The sequence below is a fragment of the Ovis aries genome, chromosome 1 (genome assembly GCF_016772045.2).
Source record: "Ovis aries strain OAR_USU_Benz2616 breed Rambouillet chromosome 1, ARS-UI_Ramb_v3.0, whole genome shotgun sequence".
NCBI lineage: Eukaryota > Metazoa > Chordata > Mammalia > Artiodactyla > Bovidae > Ovis > Ovis aries.
The window spans coordinates 99,093,364-99,111,280 of NC_056054.1; the positions used below are offsets into that span (position 1 = coordinate 99,093,364).

Below are 17,917 nucleotides of genomic sequence, written 5' to 3' on the forward strand. Positions count from 1 at the left end.
GCACGCCAGGCTTCCCGTCTGCCCACCAAATCCCTTCTTCCTCCAGAGTGAAATGTGCATATATGCATGTGCCTATGGAGACACACACACACACACACACACACACACACACACACACACACACACACACACACAAATGTTCAGTATAAAGACATAAACATGGTGCATGTGGATGACCCAGAGAGATGTTATGGGGAGGGAGGTGGGAGGGGGTTCATGTTTGGGAACGCATGTAAGAATTAAAGATTTTAAAATTTAAAAAATAAAAAACTAAAAATAAATAAATAAATAAACAAACTAAAAAAAAAAAAGACATAAACAAGGAATTTTTCTAATAATTATTTAATCCAAGTGAGACTTGTTGGGGGGGGGGGGGGACAAATTCTCACCAAATCTTCCTTCTAACTTGAGAAGTAACTATTGGACCAGACAGAGTACTGCTTAAGGAAAACATTTAACAAGTATTTACTCATTTGTTATGTAGCAAATGTTCACAACTAAGGAAGCTATTTGGACTCTCCAGGTTTCCCAACTCTTCAGAGAACTGGCAATAAGAGGAATTTTGAGGGAAAATTAATTGTTAATACTGGGATTATTCCTTCTCTCTGTTGAAGATAAACATTCATCACTTTGCCCTGCCCACCCAACTGCCCAGTTCTAATTCATCTGGAAACTACCCAAGAAGCAGTAATCACTCGGAGGCCAGCGTGGAGCTGACCTACATAACCTCTCAACTTTCAAGTCTACCAATCCCTAGGAAGTCTCTCCTAATTAAGTGCTAACAAAGTTTTACTTCCTCTTATTTCAAATTATAATGAAAAAAGATTAAGAAAAAAAAAGACATTTATGAATGAGAAAACAATCTGCTTATCTCTGCATGGAACTCAAAGGGTAGGCCATTTAGCACAAATGTAAAGGCCTCAAGTCTAATGCCTAAGATTTGAAATTGCAACTTTCTTCTATTCACTTTGATAATGAGGGAAAGCTGAATCATCTCTCCTAGTAAGGCTGACTCCTAGTAAGACTCCAATTTCCTGAGTCTGTAAACTTTCAGGCTGTAAAGGAATGAACACCTGAAATATCTGGGTTATGGAGACTTCTGCTTTGGGCACTGTATCAAACTGTGTTTGGATCCATAATCATGTGGCCCAATTCTTTATAATAAATCTCTATACACATGTATACACACAACCTTACGGTTCAGCTTCTCTGGAGAACCCTAAAACACTCCTTACCTAAATTAACCTGGAAGTCTGAGACATTTCCTATTCTTTGAAGAAACACTACAGATTCATTAAGTAGGAGGGATCTTGGAAACAGCAAAAAGATTTATCTTCTTTATCTAAAAGAATAAAAAAAAAGTGAAGGAAATTTCTGATAAGTTACATTGATGCTATTCTTATATTGAAAAGTTAAATCCCTACCCAGCACTTTGTTTGCATACCTTTGTAAAGCCACTCAAGAGTCTTTCTGGTTGTCTAGTTTAGATTACTTCAGTCGTTCAGTCATGTCTGACTTTTTGCAACCCCATGCACTGCAGCACACCAGGCTCCCCTGTCCATTACCAACTCCTGGAGCTTGCCCAAACTCATGTCCATCAAGTCGGTGATGCCATCCAACCATCTCATCCTCTGTTGTCCCCTTCTCCTCCTGCCTTCAATTTTTCCCAGCATCAGGTCTTTTCCAATGAGTCACTTCTTTGCATCAGATGGCCAAAGTATTGGAGCTTCAGCTTCAGCATCAGCCCTTCCAATGAACATTCAGGACTGATTTCCTTGAGGACTGACTGGTTGGATCTCCTTGCAGACCAAGGGACTCTCAAGAGCCTTCTCCAGCACCACAGTTCAAAACCATCAATTCTTTGGCGCTCAGCTTTCTTTGTAGTCTAACTCTCACATCCATACATGACTACTGGAGAAACCATAGCCTTGACTAGACAGACCTTTGTTGGCAAAGTAATGTCTCTGCTTTTCAATATGCTATCTACGTTGGTCATAGCTTTTCTTCCAAGGAGCAAGCAACTTTTAATTTCATGGCTACAGTCACCATCTGCAGGGATTTTGGAGCCTAAGAAAATAAAGTCTCTCACTGTTTCCATTGTTTCCCTATCTATTTGCCATCCGATGGGATCGGATGTCATGATCTTAAGTTTTCTGAATGGTGAGTTTTAAGCCACCTTTTTCACTCTCCTCTTTCACTTTCATCAAAAGGCTCTTTAGTTCTTCACTTTCTGCCATAAGGTTGGTGTCATGTGTGTATCTGAGGCTATAGATATTTCTCCCAGCAATCTTGATTCCAGCTTGTGCTTCACCCAGCCTGGCATTTCACATGATGTACTCTGCCTATAAGTTAAATAAGCAGGGTGACAATATACAGCCTTGAAGTACTCCTTTGTTGATTTGGAACCGGTCTGTTGTGCCACGTCTGGTTCTAACTGTTGCTTCTTGACCTGCATACAGATTTCTCAGGAGGCAGGTAAGGTGGTCTGGTATTCCCATCTCTTTCCACTTTGTTGTGATCCACACTGTCAAAGGCTTTGGCATAGTCAATAAAACAGAAGTAGATGTTTTCCTGGAACTCTCTTGCTTTTTCTGTGATCCAAAAGATGTTGGCAACTTGATCTCTGGTTCCTTTGCCTTTTCTAAATCCAGCTTGAACATCTGGAAGTTCATGGGTCACGTACTGTTGAAGTCTGGCTTGGAGAATTTTGAGCATTACTTTGCTAACGTGTGAAGTGAGTGCAATTGTGTGGTAGTTTGAGCATTCTTTGGCATTGCCTTTCTTTGGATTGGAATGAAAACTGACCTTTTCCAGTCCTGTGGCCACTGATGAGTTTTCCAAACCTGCTGGCATATTGAGTGCAGCATCTTAACAACATCATCATTTAACTGGCATCATTCTAGTTCTCTAGTTGTAAATAAAATTACACCTGCCTGTCCTGGCATCAGTTCAGTTCAGTCATGTCCGACTCTGCGACCCCATGAACCGCAGCACGCCAGGCCTCCCTGTCCATCACCAATTCCCCAGGTCCACCCAGACCCATGTCTACTGCGTCGGTGATGCCATCCAACCACCTCATCCCCTGTTATCCCCTTCTCCTCCTGCCCTCAATCTTTCCAGCATAGGGGCTTTTCAAATGAGTCACCTCTCCACATCAGGTGGCCAAAGTATTGGAGTTTCAGCTTCATCATCAGTGCCTCCAATGAACACCCAGGGCTGATCTCCTTTAGGATGGACTGGTTGGATCTCCTTGCAGTCCAAGGGACTCTCAAGAGTCTTCTCCAACACCACAGTTCAAAACCATCAATTCTTCGGTGCTCAGCTTTCTTTATAGTCCAACTCTCACATCTTACATGACTACTGGAAAAACCATAGCCTTGACTAGACGGACCTTTGTTGGCAAAGTAATGTCTCTGCTTTTTAATATGCTGTCTAGGTTGGTCATAACTTTCCTTCCAAGCAGCAAGCATCTTTTAATTTCATGGCTGCAATCACCATCTGCAGTGATTCTGGAGCCCAAAAAAATAAAGTCTGACACTGTTTCCCCATTTATTTCCCATGAAGTGATGGGACCAGATGCCATGATCTTCGTTTTCTGAATGTTGAGCTTTAAGCCAACTTTTTCACTCTCCTCTTTCACTTTCATCAAGAGGCTTTTAGTTCCTCTTCACTTTCTGCCATAAGGGTGGTGTCATCTGCATATCTGAGGTTATTGATTTTTCTCCTGGCAGTCTTGATTCCAGCTTGTGTTTCTTCCAGCCCAGCGTTTCTCATGATGGACTCTGCATAGAAGTTAAATAAGCAGGGTGACAACATACAGCCTTGACATACTCCTTTTCCTATTTGGAACCAGTCTGTTGTTCCATGTCCACTTCTAACTGTTGCTTCCTGACCTGTATACAGGTTTCTCAAGAGGCCAGTCAGGTGGTCTGGTATGCCCATCTCTTTCAGAATTTTCCACAGTTTATTGTGATCCACACAGTCAAGGGCTTTGGCATAGTCAATAAAGCAGAAATAGATGTTTTTCTGGAACTCTCTTGCTTTTTCAACGAACCAGCGGATGCTAGCAATTTGATATCTGGTTCCTCTGCCTTTTCTTAAACCAGCTCGAACATCTGGAAGTTCACGATTCACATATTGCTGAAGCCTGGCTTGGAGAAGTTTTGAGCATTACTTTACTACTGTGTGAGATGAGTGCAATTCTGCAGTAGTTTGAGCATTCTTTGGCATTACCTTTCTTTGGGATTGGAATGAAAACTGACCTTTTCCAGTCCTGTGGCCACTGCTGAGTTTTCCAAATTTGCTTACATATTGAGTGCAGTACTTCCACAGCATCATCTTTTAGGGTTTGAAATAGCTCAACTGAAATTTCACCACCTCCACTAGCTTTGTTCGTGGTGATGCTTCCGAAGGTCCACTTGGCTTCACATTCCAGGATGTCCAGCTCTAGGTGAGTGTGAGTGATCACACCTTCGTGATTATCTGGGTCATGAAGATCTTTTTGTACAGTTCTTCTGCGTATTCTTGCCACCTCTTCTTAATATCTTCTGCTTCTGTTAGGCCCCTACCATTTCTGTCCTGGCATATCCAGATAATAACAAAACTTCCAAGCTAACATCATTTTTCTGAGACAGCTGATATTGTCAATATTGTTTTACTTGAAAACCACAACATACTCCAACTTCGGTCAAGCCCATCTCAACCTAAGCAATGGCCATTCACAATATACCTCTTATGTCCCCTCAGACTCATCACCTCTTCTCATTCAAAGCCAATGTATATCTCTGGGTTACACTTCAATAACCATAGTAAACAGTTTACATTTTCCAAAAACACTCTCTCTACAGAGGTATAACATAAGAGTCATATGAGAAAACATCTCATTCTCTCTGGGCTCAACCTGAATCATACCTTATGGTCACAACTTTTAGGGGCGGGCTATTAATTCAGCATTAAATTCTCCCACTTTCTCTCTTCCCTCCCCTACTCCTCTATCCTCTACTAAATTACAAAGCTCTCTCTAACCCCATCCCTCATGCCCAAAACCAGTGTGACAGACCAAGAAAGAGACTAACCAAGAAAGAGACTCACCAAAGACTCATCTTCTTGATCACTCCAACCATGAAGGGCTGAGAAGACCACACCCATGGTGCCCCTCTTGTCACCCTTTTTGGTGGACCAACTGTGGTTACACGTTCCCATCATTTATTTTTAAGACTTTCACATTCCAACAACATTCTTAAGCTTCTTCATTTATTCAACTTTAAACACTTAAATGCACCAAAGAGCATGTACATGTACACGGGACACAGGCTGAAAAAAGAAGGCCTATCTCTCCGAGGCCAAGTTGTTTCCGCATGATCACAAAAATCAATATGACTCCAAGTATAACCAGAACCAAGCAAACATAAAGAGGTTTCAGAGATGAAAATGCACTTTAAAAATTAAAATGAAACAACATAAAGTCTCAATTCCTGAAGACCAATGAATTATTAAAAAAACATGAATCAGCTGCAGAAGCAGTAATAAAATAATCCTATTTCTGTGAGGGAACTTACTTTAAGGTCCCCAGGATAAACAGTGAGCTGAGAATCACTAAAAAACCTCAGAACCAGAGATTTCAAACATCTGTCTTTCTGTGCCTTTATCCTGCCCAACTTATTCCCAAATAGGAACCAGAATCAGATTCCTACCAACGTAAGACTCTTAAGACATGTCATTTGTCATGTTGGTTTCTGCAGAAGCTGCATCTTACCAAGTAGTCTTTAAAAATAAAAATGAGAAAACCAAAGAGTACAATCAGAAGCCTTCCCACTGTAACTTTGTTTTGATTTGCTCTCTAAAGATTTCAGAAAAAAAAAATCATTAGTCTCAGATTCCTGATTTAATATGACTTTACTCCATGGCTAACGTGGCCAAGAGTAAATGCTTGTGTACAATTAAAACAGAAGCACTTTATCAGCAGGGCTTTACGGCTGGTTCCACTGTATTTACTATAAAGTACACTAACGACGGTGGAGGTTGAAGAAAGAGGTGGAAACAACCGTCACAGGTAACATGACAGACAGCAAGACCCTAGGTAGACTTTAAGGAACCAATTCTATTCTGGCAGGGGAAACCCACATAATTAACCAATTCTATTCTGGCAGGGGAAACCCATATTAATTAAGTTTCACACTTACAAAATTATCACTCTGAATTCAGGAATAAGAGGCATTTGGTTCTAGATACAATTCCATCTGTAGACACTAACTTTAAATTTAGAGAAGAAAAACACTCAGTGAATTAATATTATGAGTTGGGGTTTCTTAAGTGATTCCTAAATCCACCTACTATTTTTTTTGCATTGATACAAATAATAGCTGTGATAGGAGGTCTACCATAGCCCTGGCTCAGACGTGGTCTTTAGTTTCAGAAAGTCCATCGGTCATGTAGCTGGCTGTCAATGTTAAATCTGTTGCTTGCAGAAGCCCCGGATCTCTGTGTTTGCTGAGTAGAGTCCTCACCATTTAAGCTCTTCCTACATACAGGACATGCGTCATGCTGAAACAAAGATATAAATCCACGTGAACAGCCTGACCCGAGAAGCTGGAAGAACTAAACATTTAAGAAACCCTGAGAGTTAGCAGGTAGATAAACAAAAAGGGCATGCCTTCTCACAGAGTACCTGCTGGGCTTCAAGTGTAACCCCAGGACATTTCCCAAACAGAACTTTTAACAGAACTGACAAAGAATTCAAGGCAGCAACATAACGATAGCTAACACATACTATCAAACAGAACTAACTAGAAACAATGACTGAGATGGACTTAAGCAGGGGTCAGCAAACTTGCTCTGTTAAAGAAAAACTAGTAACTATTTCAGACTCTGCAGGCCATACCACCAATGTTGCAACTACTTAACTCTGCTGAGGGAGCACAAAAGTAGCCATAGACCATCTGTAAACAAATGAGCATAGCTATGTTCCAATGAAACTTCATTTACAAAAATATGTGCCAGGCCACAGAAACCTATAGGCTGTAGTTTGCTAACCCCTGGTCAGAGAAGTTCTGAACAGATTAACAATCTAAAACACAGTAATGGTGCTACTAGGAGTTAGCCAGAAACTAAAATCTGATTTGTTTGGCTCTCCACTAACTGTTACTTATGCCCTTACTGATCCCCCCAAGACATGACTGGCACAGGGGCCCTATCACAGATGAGAGCTGTCTGTACTTACCAGTTCTAACCATGGCACAATACAACTGCTGTGAAAGTAGTGGTTGCAGGGTAACTGCCGGACTTCCTCCTCAACTGTGTAATCTTCTTTGCATACTGGACACTCTAAGCCCTTATCTGTTAGAGGAGGAAATGCCTTTTAAAATAAGCAAAAAGAAGGAAGAAAACCTAGCCTAATGTCTTTAATAATCAAAGGTATACAAAGAAAAAACAAAGTGCATCTAGGGTGGAGGCAGAGAAGAAGCAGAATTTTACTTCAAAATGGGGACAGAGGTGGTAATAGCCAGGGACATGAAAAGGACTGAAGAATGGGCCCATTCCAATAAGGTCCAGACAGCAACTCTATGAGGTCTATTTTTCAACATAAAGAGTTGGAAGAACTGGGGCTTAGATTATCTGTTAAGTAAAACAGGAAAAATATCTTCTCAAATGTGTTCTGGCAGTTTCTACTTAGGAAACACTGGCAATCTGTCCACCACAACCAAAGGACTCATCTCAACAATCTTGGCAGTTCTCATTCAGTGTGTCAAGCCACTTTCACTCTACTACTTTCGACATTACACATTCTATTGCATCGTGGTTACCCTAAAGCCCTTTTTACAGGTGTTTATTAAAAGCTGTACCAAGAGGCGCTGCGACAGAACTGCAAGGGTAACTCAGGCTCCAAGTCCAGAGACAGGAAACCTTCTTCTGAGACAAAATGGCTACAAACTGAACTAGGATTACCAAGCAGCAAATTCCAAGTTTGGCTAATAACACCAGCTAGTCTATCTCTCCAGCAGCTAGGGTATGTATGCTACATGCTCCACAGTATTCACAGCATTTGGAGTAAAATACCACTTAAAAGATTCCCTCCCTCCTCTCTACTCCCACAATGTTTGCCCTGATTTCAGCTTTTACTTCTCATGCCTAGTTTACTGCAATAGCCTCTTAGGTAACAACCCTGACTCCAGGCCTGCCAAATATATCCTATACTTTGCTACCAGTTAGTTTTCCCTAATACCAGCTCCACAGCAATTCCCAGCTCATCTTTTCTTGGATTCTCAGTTGGGATCCCCAAAAGCAACAGATTCAAAATTAAAAACATCACATCACCTCCTTATTCAAACCAGGGCCTGCTCACAATTCTTCCATCCCTGATGATGTCAGCACCACCTCTGTAGTTGCAGAGTTGCAAAACTTTAGAATCATCTTTCCCCCTTTCCCCTCCTTATCTTATGCAATCAATGATGAAAGCGTTTCTTCAAAAATTATCTGAGTCTACCCTTTCCTTTGTAGCACTGCCACCATCACCTGAACCCCATCAGAATGCTGCAACAGCCCATTAAGAGTATTTCTGCTCCTTCCCTCTTCCAACCTATTTTAGATACTACCTTCCAAACTAATCTTCCCCAAAGATCACTCAGATTCCCTCATTCCTCCAGTTAGGGACCTACAAAATTTACCTACTGCCTAAAACATCCAGCCCTAACTCCTCTGCCAGTTTCAGGGTTCCCTGCAACAAGGACTTATCCAGTCATACCTATCCAATTACACCTCCAATTCAAACATACCTCCCATCACTACACAAATTAGATTCTATTTCAGATCTAATGAGGTTACATTCCTTATACCTAATTCAGACTCCATGTTCATACTGACATTCTTCATTGGTTCATACTTTGCCATAAACAGTATAATCTCTCTAAGATGGCCCATCCTATCTTTTAAAATCTTCTGACTCTCTAAAGTAGAATTCATGGGGAAAGAAACTCCAACTCCAAACTAATGTCCCTTATCACTAAGTTTTTTTCATGCTTATACATAAAATAATATCTATCTAATGTACCTAAGTATAGGGTAGATGTGAAACAAATTCCTAGCCTATTTTTCTCTTCCTTTTCCCCTAGAGTATCATTTGCTCAAGTACTTTTTACATAATAATGTCTAATTTGGTGAGTTTTGCTTCCTCTAGTAAGTTCTTCAAGAAATCAAGCTTTATATACCTTTGCACTTCTCTGTTTCCTGCATGGCAGCTAGAAAAATGGCATGGTAATTGCTCAGGAATTACCTGTTGACTAACCCTAATGAAGCGATAGGTACCTTTCATATCCAGCACACAGGTAGGAACTTTAGGAATGCTACAGTTTCACAGAAGATTTTTAATATAGTACATGGCTCAGATTCTGAACAGAGATAATAAAACAAAAACACACACATGAAAAGGAACCTACCAAAAAAAAAAAAAGGAACCTACCAACTTGTTCCTGAGTTACTGTCACTGTTGGAAGAGATGTGATCTTTTCCTTGTCAGCTGGGGGAGGCCCTGTATTTTCCAGTTGTCCTAAAAGCTACAAAAAAAAAGGCAAAGAAGAAGTGGCAGACATCAAACTATCCCTAGGAGGGAGCAGCTGCTCCATCTGAGAACAGTACAGACATTAGAAATGTTAGTTGCTTTTGCTTCCACAAGGCTCTGAGACGCTTGGGTTTGCCCTTTCCTGCTGCCAGAATAATTGCTTTACATTTTCAGAGTGACAATAGTATAAGCCTACAGACAGATCCATCACTGCAAGGCTCACCTCTGGGCATAAAGCAACTTTGGAGGCAGCAAAAGGGTTGTGATGTCACAAATAAAACTACACCTTAACAGAAATTGATACTTAACCAGTTCAAAAACTTCATTTTTCTGAAAGAAAGAAAAAGGTGAGAGTATGGAAAGTAGCATTAGGTAAGCCAAGAAATAGGTAAATTACTTCCTACAAGAAGACCTGGATATAAATGACATGCTTTCTAGTCTCAGCAATCCACAAGGGAAATGAAAAACCAATTAAATTAAAATAAACATAAACAAGTGGAAGCAATTATACATGGCATGGGAATACCTTTTTCTCTGCTTCCTTCCCCTACTTTGCTCCCTCTAGCAGAAATCCCTGCTTCAACATGTGAGGACACCTTTCTTTTTTGTGAAGTACTTGTCAACAGAATCCTCATAGGAATGAACAAGAGGCCAAAACAGAAAATACTGTTATAGAAGTTTTTTCCTTTGGAGTTGAAGCTATCTTCTAGAAAGTCCCTAGGACCAAGAAAATACATGGATGCTGAGCTAAACCCATAAACCATTTATCTCTTTAGTAAAACAGAAACCCACAAGCTCAAAATATTAGGGAAAGCAGAGTGACTGCCATTTCAGAAAGTAGCAGAAGGAAAGCAGGAAGCCTGTGGAACCATGAGACACACTGAACAGACACCCTCAAAAGGCAGCTCCTCACCTGGGTTACAATGGCATCAAGCCCTGTCTGACCCCAGGCATAGTCCCCAGGGTTGGAGTGCAGCATCCCGCTCCTATACATGAGATGAGACAGACAGCATTAGATGGAGTGACCAGGCTCCGCCTTACACCACAGAAAAAGTTGGCAGAGGAATCCTGCTCTCTCTCAGAGCTGGCAAGTCACTAGTTCTCTAGAACCAAGTGGCAAAGAATTTCTCAGTGATTTCAAGGTCAAACAGATTATCCAAAGGCAGTCTCTCATTCTCCAGGAATTTCTGCTTAACTGTATGGAACATAAAATGTGAAGCTACCTAAAATACCACCTGACAAACCAGAGCAAAAAGAGTGACTCACTGCCTGTTGGTTAAAAGTTTGTCTCCTCTGGGCCCATTTAAATTAAACAGAGATGGAGCTGCTTTGTAAGGAGATTTTTCCCTTCCTAAGTGGCCAAAATTGACAGCAAAGTTCCCTCATTCTAAGGGGCAGCCTGTGGCCTTACACAATGAGCAGCTTTCAAGTAGAGAAGCAGCCATAGCAGTGTCTCTGAATCACAACTTAGAGCAGTTACAAAAGGGATTTGGCAGCACCTCTTTCTGGAGCTGTTGGTATACTACCCTGCATGACAGATATCCAGACTCTTTGGCTGGAACATGCTTAAAGAAACTAGAGGCTGGAAAACAGGGTAACTGTGTGGAAGGACCAAGGTCCCTCTGAGCAAAGAAGCCTTCTGGGGTAGAGTCAGAAGTGGCAAATAATTGTCCAGACAAGAAGACATTCCATCTTTAACCTGTACAGTAAGTAACTGTCACTCTGTTACTGAATTTAACCCTTTTGTTTCTTCTGAAAAAACCATCTTACTTTGAGAAAAGGAAGTGAAGCAACGTTTTCAATTTCAGAAATTCTTAAGGAATAAAATCTTCCCATATAATCTCCAAGAGAAACTCACGAATCAGACACCAAACTTGGTAGGGACCACCTCACTCCCTACCTCAGCACGACCCTCAGACCTGAGTATGAATGGAATCAGACACCCTGCAGGACCAGGATGGCCCTCATCAGCCTGAACTACACAAAAAATAAGTTCTGATTAAGTTTGGGCTCAGCAGACAACAGCAGTCTTTAACAGCCTGCCAATCACATCTATACACTCACCTGTGCAGCTCCTTTTGTCTCTCATTATGGCACAGATACTACAGTACTGAAAATTACGCTACTCCAGGAGACTGAGACAGAAGGCAACTAGTTACTTACCAAGAAAATGGGGATCCAGGAATGAATCCTGCAATGATCTGTTGTAGTACTCTGTTGAAGAAAAAAAAATAGGTAAGACAACAGACTCATGAAAGTACTCTGTAGATATCCATGGCTGACTCATCACCAACCCCCTCCCCATAACACAATGGCTTTTCACTCTAAAAAATAGAACCAGAAATCAGTCTGCTATCTGGTAGACTGCTTCTTTGCTATTATGGCTGTCTTCCTTAGATTTTTATGAATTAAACAGGAAAGGACTCTGACTGTATGGTTAGTGTTCAAACTATGATTCCTGGATCCTTGGCAGCAACATGAGAGGCTTAAAGAGATGCTAGGCCAGTGGGATTCTGGACCCACCTCCCTGCAACAGGAGTAGTTCCATTTTTATATCTTATATACATTGTGCAATGGAGAAGGCAATGGCACCCCACTCCAGTACTCTTGCCTGGAAAATCCCATGGACAGAGGAGCCTGGTAGGCTGTAGTCCATGGGGTCGCTAAGAGTCGGACACAACTGAGCAACTTCACTTTCACTTTCCACTTTCATGCATTGGAGAAGGAAATGGCAACCCACTCCAGTGTTCTTGCCTAGAGAATCCCAGGGACAGGGGAGCCTGGTGGGCTGCTGTCTATGGGGTCACACAGAGTCGGACACTGAAGTGACTTAGCATACATTGTGCAAAATACTATTTAAAGGTACGGCACCCCCGCTCATCCCTTTATTTGGCCGTGCTGGGTTGTCTTTGCTGCTCGGGGTGTTTTCTAGTTGTGGTGCTGTGTCTAGAGGTTTTCCGTTCTTGTGGCTTCTCTTATTGCACAGCACAGGCTCTAGGACATGTGGGCGTCAGCAGTTGCAGCTCCAGGGCTCTAGAGCACAGGCTCGACAGTTGTGACGTACGAGCTTGTTCCTCCATGGCATGTGGGATCTTCCCAAACCAGGGACTGAACCCATATCTCCTGTATTGGCAGGCAGAGTCTTTACCACTGAGCCACCAGGGAAGCCCTAAAGAGCCTTTTAAAAAAAAATTCCATGATAGCTAACTAAGACATTCACAAGTTATTTTATACTCCTCTTTTGGGTATAGATTGGACTTATCGACTTTTCTTTTTTCTTTTTTGATGTACAACTGACATATAACATTGCATTTTTTTTTCAGGTACAACATGATTTGATGTTTGTATATATCGCAAATGATCATCATAATAAAACTTATTCACATTCATTACCATACATAGTTATAAAATTTTACTTTCTTATGATCTACTCTCTTAGCAACTTTCAAATATGCAATACAGTATTAAAACAACACTGTAATGTAATTAACAGTAATGAACTATAATCTATCTCATTGTGAGTTTCATTTACATTTCCCTGATAATACAGTCATTGTGCTATACATTATACCCCCAATATTTATTTTATAGGTGGAAATTTGTATCTTTTGACCCCCTTCACTGATTTTACTTATCCCCCAACCCCTTCCTATGGCAATCAACCAATCTGTTCTCTTCTATCTATGAACCTGGACACTGAATTCTTTTTTTTTTTTTTTAAAGATTCCACCTATAAGATTATATAGTATTTGTCTTTCTCTGATTTATTTCACTTAGCATGTCCTCAGGATCAGACATGACTGAAGTGACTTAGCAGCAGCAGCAGCGTCCATTCATGTTGTTGCAAATGGCAAGATGCCAGTCTATTTTAGAGCTGAATAATATTCCACTGTACATGTGTACCACCATTTCTTTATCCAGTTGGCTATCACTGGACCCTTAGGTTGTTTCCATGCCTTGGCTATGGTAAACAATGCTGCAATGATCATGGGGTGCATGTATCTTTTCAAATTTGTGCTTCTGTTTTCTTCAGATGAATATCCAGAAGAGGAATTGCTGGATCATAAGGTAGTTCTTTTTTTTTTTAGGAAACTCCATATTGTTTTCCACATTGGCTATACCAATTTACATTCCCAACAATAGTGTATAGGGGGCTCATTCCCTTTTCTTGACACCCTCATCAACGCTTGTTATTTCTTATCTTTTTGACTAAAGCCATTCTAACGGGTGTGAGGTGATAGCTCACTGTGGCTTTGATTTGTATTTCTCTGATGATTAGTGATGGCAGAGCATCTTTTCACGTGCCTGTCGGCCACCTATATGTCTTCTTCAGAAAAATGTCTATTCAAGTCCTCCGCACATTTTTTAATTCGGATGTTTGTTTTTATTGTTGCTGAGTTGCATGAGTTCTTTGTATTATTCTGGATATTAGTCTCCTGTTGGATATATCATTTGCAAATACTTTCTCCAATTCAGTTGGTTTCCTTTTCATTCTCTTGATTTCCTTAGCCATGCAGAAGCTTTTCACAGTCTGATGTAGTTCCACCTGTTTATTTTTGTCTTCGTTGCCTCTGCTTCTGGAGTCATCCAAAAAAATCATGGAATGTAAGGCCAAGTGGGCCTTAGAAAGCATCACTACGAACAAAGCTAGTGGAGGTGATGGAATTCCAATGGAGCTATTTCAAATCCTGAAAGATGATGCTGTGAAAGTGCAGCATTCAATATGTAAGCAAATTTGGAAAACTCAGCAGTGGCCACAGGACTGAAAAAGGTCAGTTTTCATTCCAATCCCAAAGAAAGGCAATGGCAAAGAATGCTCAAACTACCGCACAATTGCACTCATCTCACACACTAGTAAAGTAATGCTCAAAATTCTCCAAGCCAGGCTTCAGCAATACATGAACCATGAACTTCCAGATGTTCAAACTGGTTTAAGAAAAGGCAGAGGAACCAGAGATCAAATTGCCAACATCTGCTGGATCATGGAAAAAGCAAGAGAGTTCCAGAAAAACATCTATTTCTGCTTTATTGACTATGCCAAAGCCTTTGACTGTGTGGATCACAATAAACTGTGGAAAATTTTGAAAGAGATGGGAACACCAGACCACCTGACCTGCCTCTTGAGAAATCTGTATGCAGGTCAGGAAGCAACAGTCAGAACTGGACATGGAACAACAGACTGGTTTCAAATAGGAAAAGGACTACATTAAGGCTGTATATTGTCACCCTGCTTATTTAACTTCAATGTAGAGTACATCATGAGAAACGCTGGGCTGGAAGAAGCACAGGCTGGAATCAAGACTGCTGGGAGAAATATCAATAACCTCAGATATGCAGATGACACCACCCTTATGGCAGAAAGTGAAGAAGAACTAAAAAGCCTCTTGATGAAAGTGAAAGAGGAGAATGAAAAAGGTGTTTTAAAGCTCAACATTCAGAAAACAAAGATCATGGCATCTGGTCCCATCACTTCATGGGAAATAGATGGGAAACTGTGGAAACAGTGTCAGACTTTATTTTTTTGGGCTCCAAAATCACTGCAGATGGTGATTGCAGCCATGAAATTATAAGATGCTCACACCTTGGAAGAAAAGCTATGGCCAACCTAGATAGCATATTGAAAAGCAGAGACATTACTTTGCCAACAAAGGTCCGCCTAGTCAAGGCTATGGTTTTCCAGTGATCATGTATGGATGTGAGAGCTGGACTGTGAAGAAAGCTGACCACCAAAGAATTGATGCTTTTGAACTGGGGTGCCAGAGAAGACTCTTGAGAGTCCCTTGGACTGCAAGGAGATCCATCCAGTCCATTCTAAAGGAGATCAGTCCTGGGTGTTCTTTGGAAGGAATGATGCTAAAGCTGAAACTCCAGTACTTTGGCCACCTCATGCAAAGAGCTGAGTCATTGGAAAAGACTCTGATGCTGGGAGGGATTGGGGGCAGGAGGAGAAGGGGACGACAGAGGATGAGATGGCTGGATGGCATCACTGACTCAATGGACATGAGTTTGAGTGAACTCCAGGAGATGGTGACGGACAGGGAGGCCTGGCATGCTGCAGTTCATGGGGTCGCAGAGTCAGACACGACTGAGCAACTGAACTGAACTGAAAAAAATCATCACCAAGACTGATGTCAAGGAGTTTCCTGCCTGTTTTCTTATAGGCATTTTACAGTTTCAGATCATATGTACCAGTCTTTAATCCATTTTAAGTTAACTTTTGTATGGTATAAGACACTGATCCAATTTCATTCTTTTCCTTGTGGCTATCCAGTTTTTCCAACACCACTTATTAAACAGACTGTTCTTTCTCCACTGTATATTCTTGGCTCCTCTGTCATAAACTAATAGACCATATATGCATAGATTTATTTCTGGCCCTCTGTTACCTTGATTTAAATATCTATTTTCACACCAATACCATACTCTGACTTACTTCTTTTTTTATTATTAAAAATTAAATTTCTTTCATTACCAAAGTTAAGGAAGTCAAATAAGACACAAAGATTTAAACAGATTCTTACAAAAGATTCTCTGTCTTATCCAACCCCGTTCCTGCTCCTGGGAGGGAGTCACTTTCTGTGGCTGTTTCTGGCATTCTTAAATATTCATATTCCTAAGTACTATCATGATTCATTTGTCTCTTTATCAATCAGTTGTAGTCATTCACTTATTGATTTACTGATTTCCTCTTGGAGTAGATGAGCATTTAGCTCTATGAGCTAATTACTCCAATCTCATCCTGTCCTCCAGCTACTCTGCTTTCCTGTTCCAGAGAGAGTCTGGTCAGTGATTCTGGCTGTATCAGTATCAGCTGTGACTTACTTCTTAACAATAGAATACGGGAGGATAACTGTGACTTCCAAAAGTGAAAGTGGAAGTGGAAGTGAAGTCGCTCAGTTGTGTCCAACTCTTTGCGACACCATGGACTGTAGTCTACCAGGCTCCTCCGTCCATGTGATTTTCCAGGCAAGAATACTGGAGTGGGTTGCCATTTCCTTTTCCAAGGAGAGGTCATAAAAGGCATTGTGGCTTCTTCCTTGCACCCTCTCATGGATTACTTTCTTTGGGAAAGTGCCATATCAAGTAATCCTGTGGAAATGCCCACATGATAAAGAACTAAGGCTTCCTGGCAATATCCAGAACAAACTTGCCAAAATCTGAGTAATTCCCAATTGATTCTTCAGATAACTACAGCAACGGCCAATGAACTTACTGTAAGCTCATGAGATCCCAGGCCAGAACCACCCAGCTAAGCTGCTCTCAAATTCCCGACCCACTGAACCTATGAGATAATAAATGTTTGTTGTTTAAGCCTCTAAGCTCTGGGGTAATTGTTATACAGCAATAGATACTTAATACAGATTTTGATACCCAGAAGTGAGTGCACGCATGCTAAGTTGTGTCTGACTCTTTGAAATTTCATGGATTGTAGCTTGACAGGCTCCTCTGCCCATGGAGTTTTCCAGGCAAGAATACTGCAAGACAGTTGCCATTTCCTACTCCAGGGGATCTACCAGACCCAGGGGTCAAACATATGTCTCCTGTGTCTCTTGCACTGGCAGGTGGATTCCTTACCACTGGGCCACCTGTGAAGCTTGCTGTTAAAAAAAAAAAAAAACAAAACACTAAAACGTGGGAATAGCTCTGAAATACAGCAAAGGGCAGAGCTGGAAGGATTTTGAGGACAGTGAGCAAAAGTTTGAAAAGCCTTGAAGAAACAGTAGATGCCTGATGGCTTCTGAGGAAGAGTGAGTACTTAAGGGAAAGTGAGGAAACAGGAGGGAAAGAGATCCTTGTTATGTAGTGGAAAAATCCTGCCATCATATGGGAAGTAGAAGTTATGGCTCATGAACAGGATGATAATCTAGCTAACAAGATTTCCAGACAGGAATGCTGAAGGTCCCTTTTGGTTTCATCTTGATGCATTAAAATGCAAAAGAAGAGGAATACATTAAAGGAAGAATACTTAAAAAGGAGTTAAGATTGGATCATTCTGAAAATTCCCAGACTCTCCAGATGGCAAATGATACTAAAATTAAGAAATGGCTTTAAAAAAAAAGAAAGAAAGAAATGGTTTTCAAGCAAAGATCAAATCATGGGCACTGCCAAAAGAAAACAGTTAAAGCAGCCAAGAGTGTGGCTATAAAAATTCTTTGTGAAGACCTCAGAAAGATAGTGCCTAGAGAACCATTCAATTAAACAACTGTGGATGTCGTATTATTAATAGTTTCCTGGGGCTGCCATAACATATTCCCACAAACTGGGTAGCTAAAACAACAGGAGTTTATTCTCTCATAATTTTGGAAGTCAGAAATCTGAAATCAAGATGCTGTCAGGGGCCTCCCTGGTGATTCAGTGGTAAAG

At 41.0% G+C, this 17,917-nt stretch overlaps 1 protein-coding gene across 1 annotated transcript in view; it reads right to left on the reverse strand.

Annotated features, from left to right (window-relative positions):
- Window positions 1-326: 326 nt before the first annotated feature.
- The window catches only part of RNF115 (ring finger protein 115), a 77,671-nt gene continuing 60,080 nt past the window's right edge, over window positions 327-17,917 (reverse strand). The window contains exons 5-9 of the mRNA XM_004002410.6: window positions 11,717-11,767; window positions 10,467-10,539; window positions 9,455-9,548; window positions 7,220-7,335; window positions 327-6,543 (exon numbers count right to left, since the gene is read on the reverse strand). Coding sequence (XP_004002459.2) covers window positions 6,412-6,543; window positions 7,220-7,335; window positions 9,455-9,548; window positions 10,467-10,539; window positions 11,717-11,767 — 466 coding nt within the window. The 3' untranslated portion in view covers window positions 327-6,411. The remainder of the gene's footprint in view (window positions 6,544-7,219; window positions 7,336-9,454; window positions 9,549-10,466; window positions 10,540-11,716; window positions 11,768-17,917) is intronic.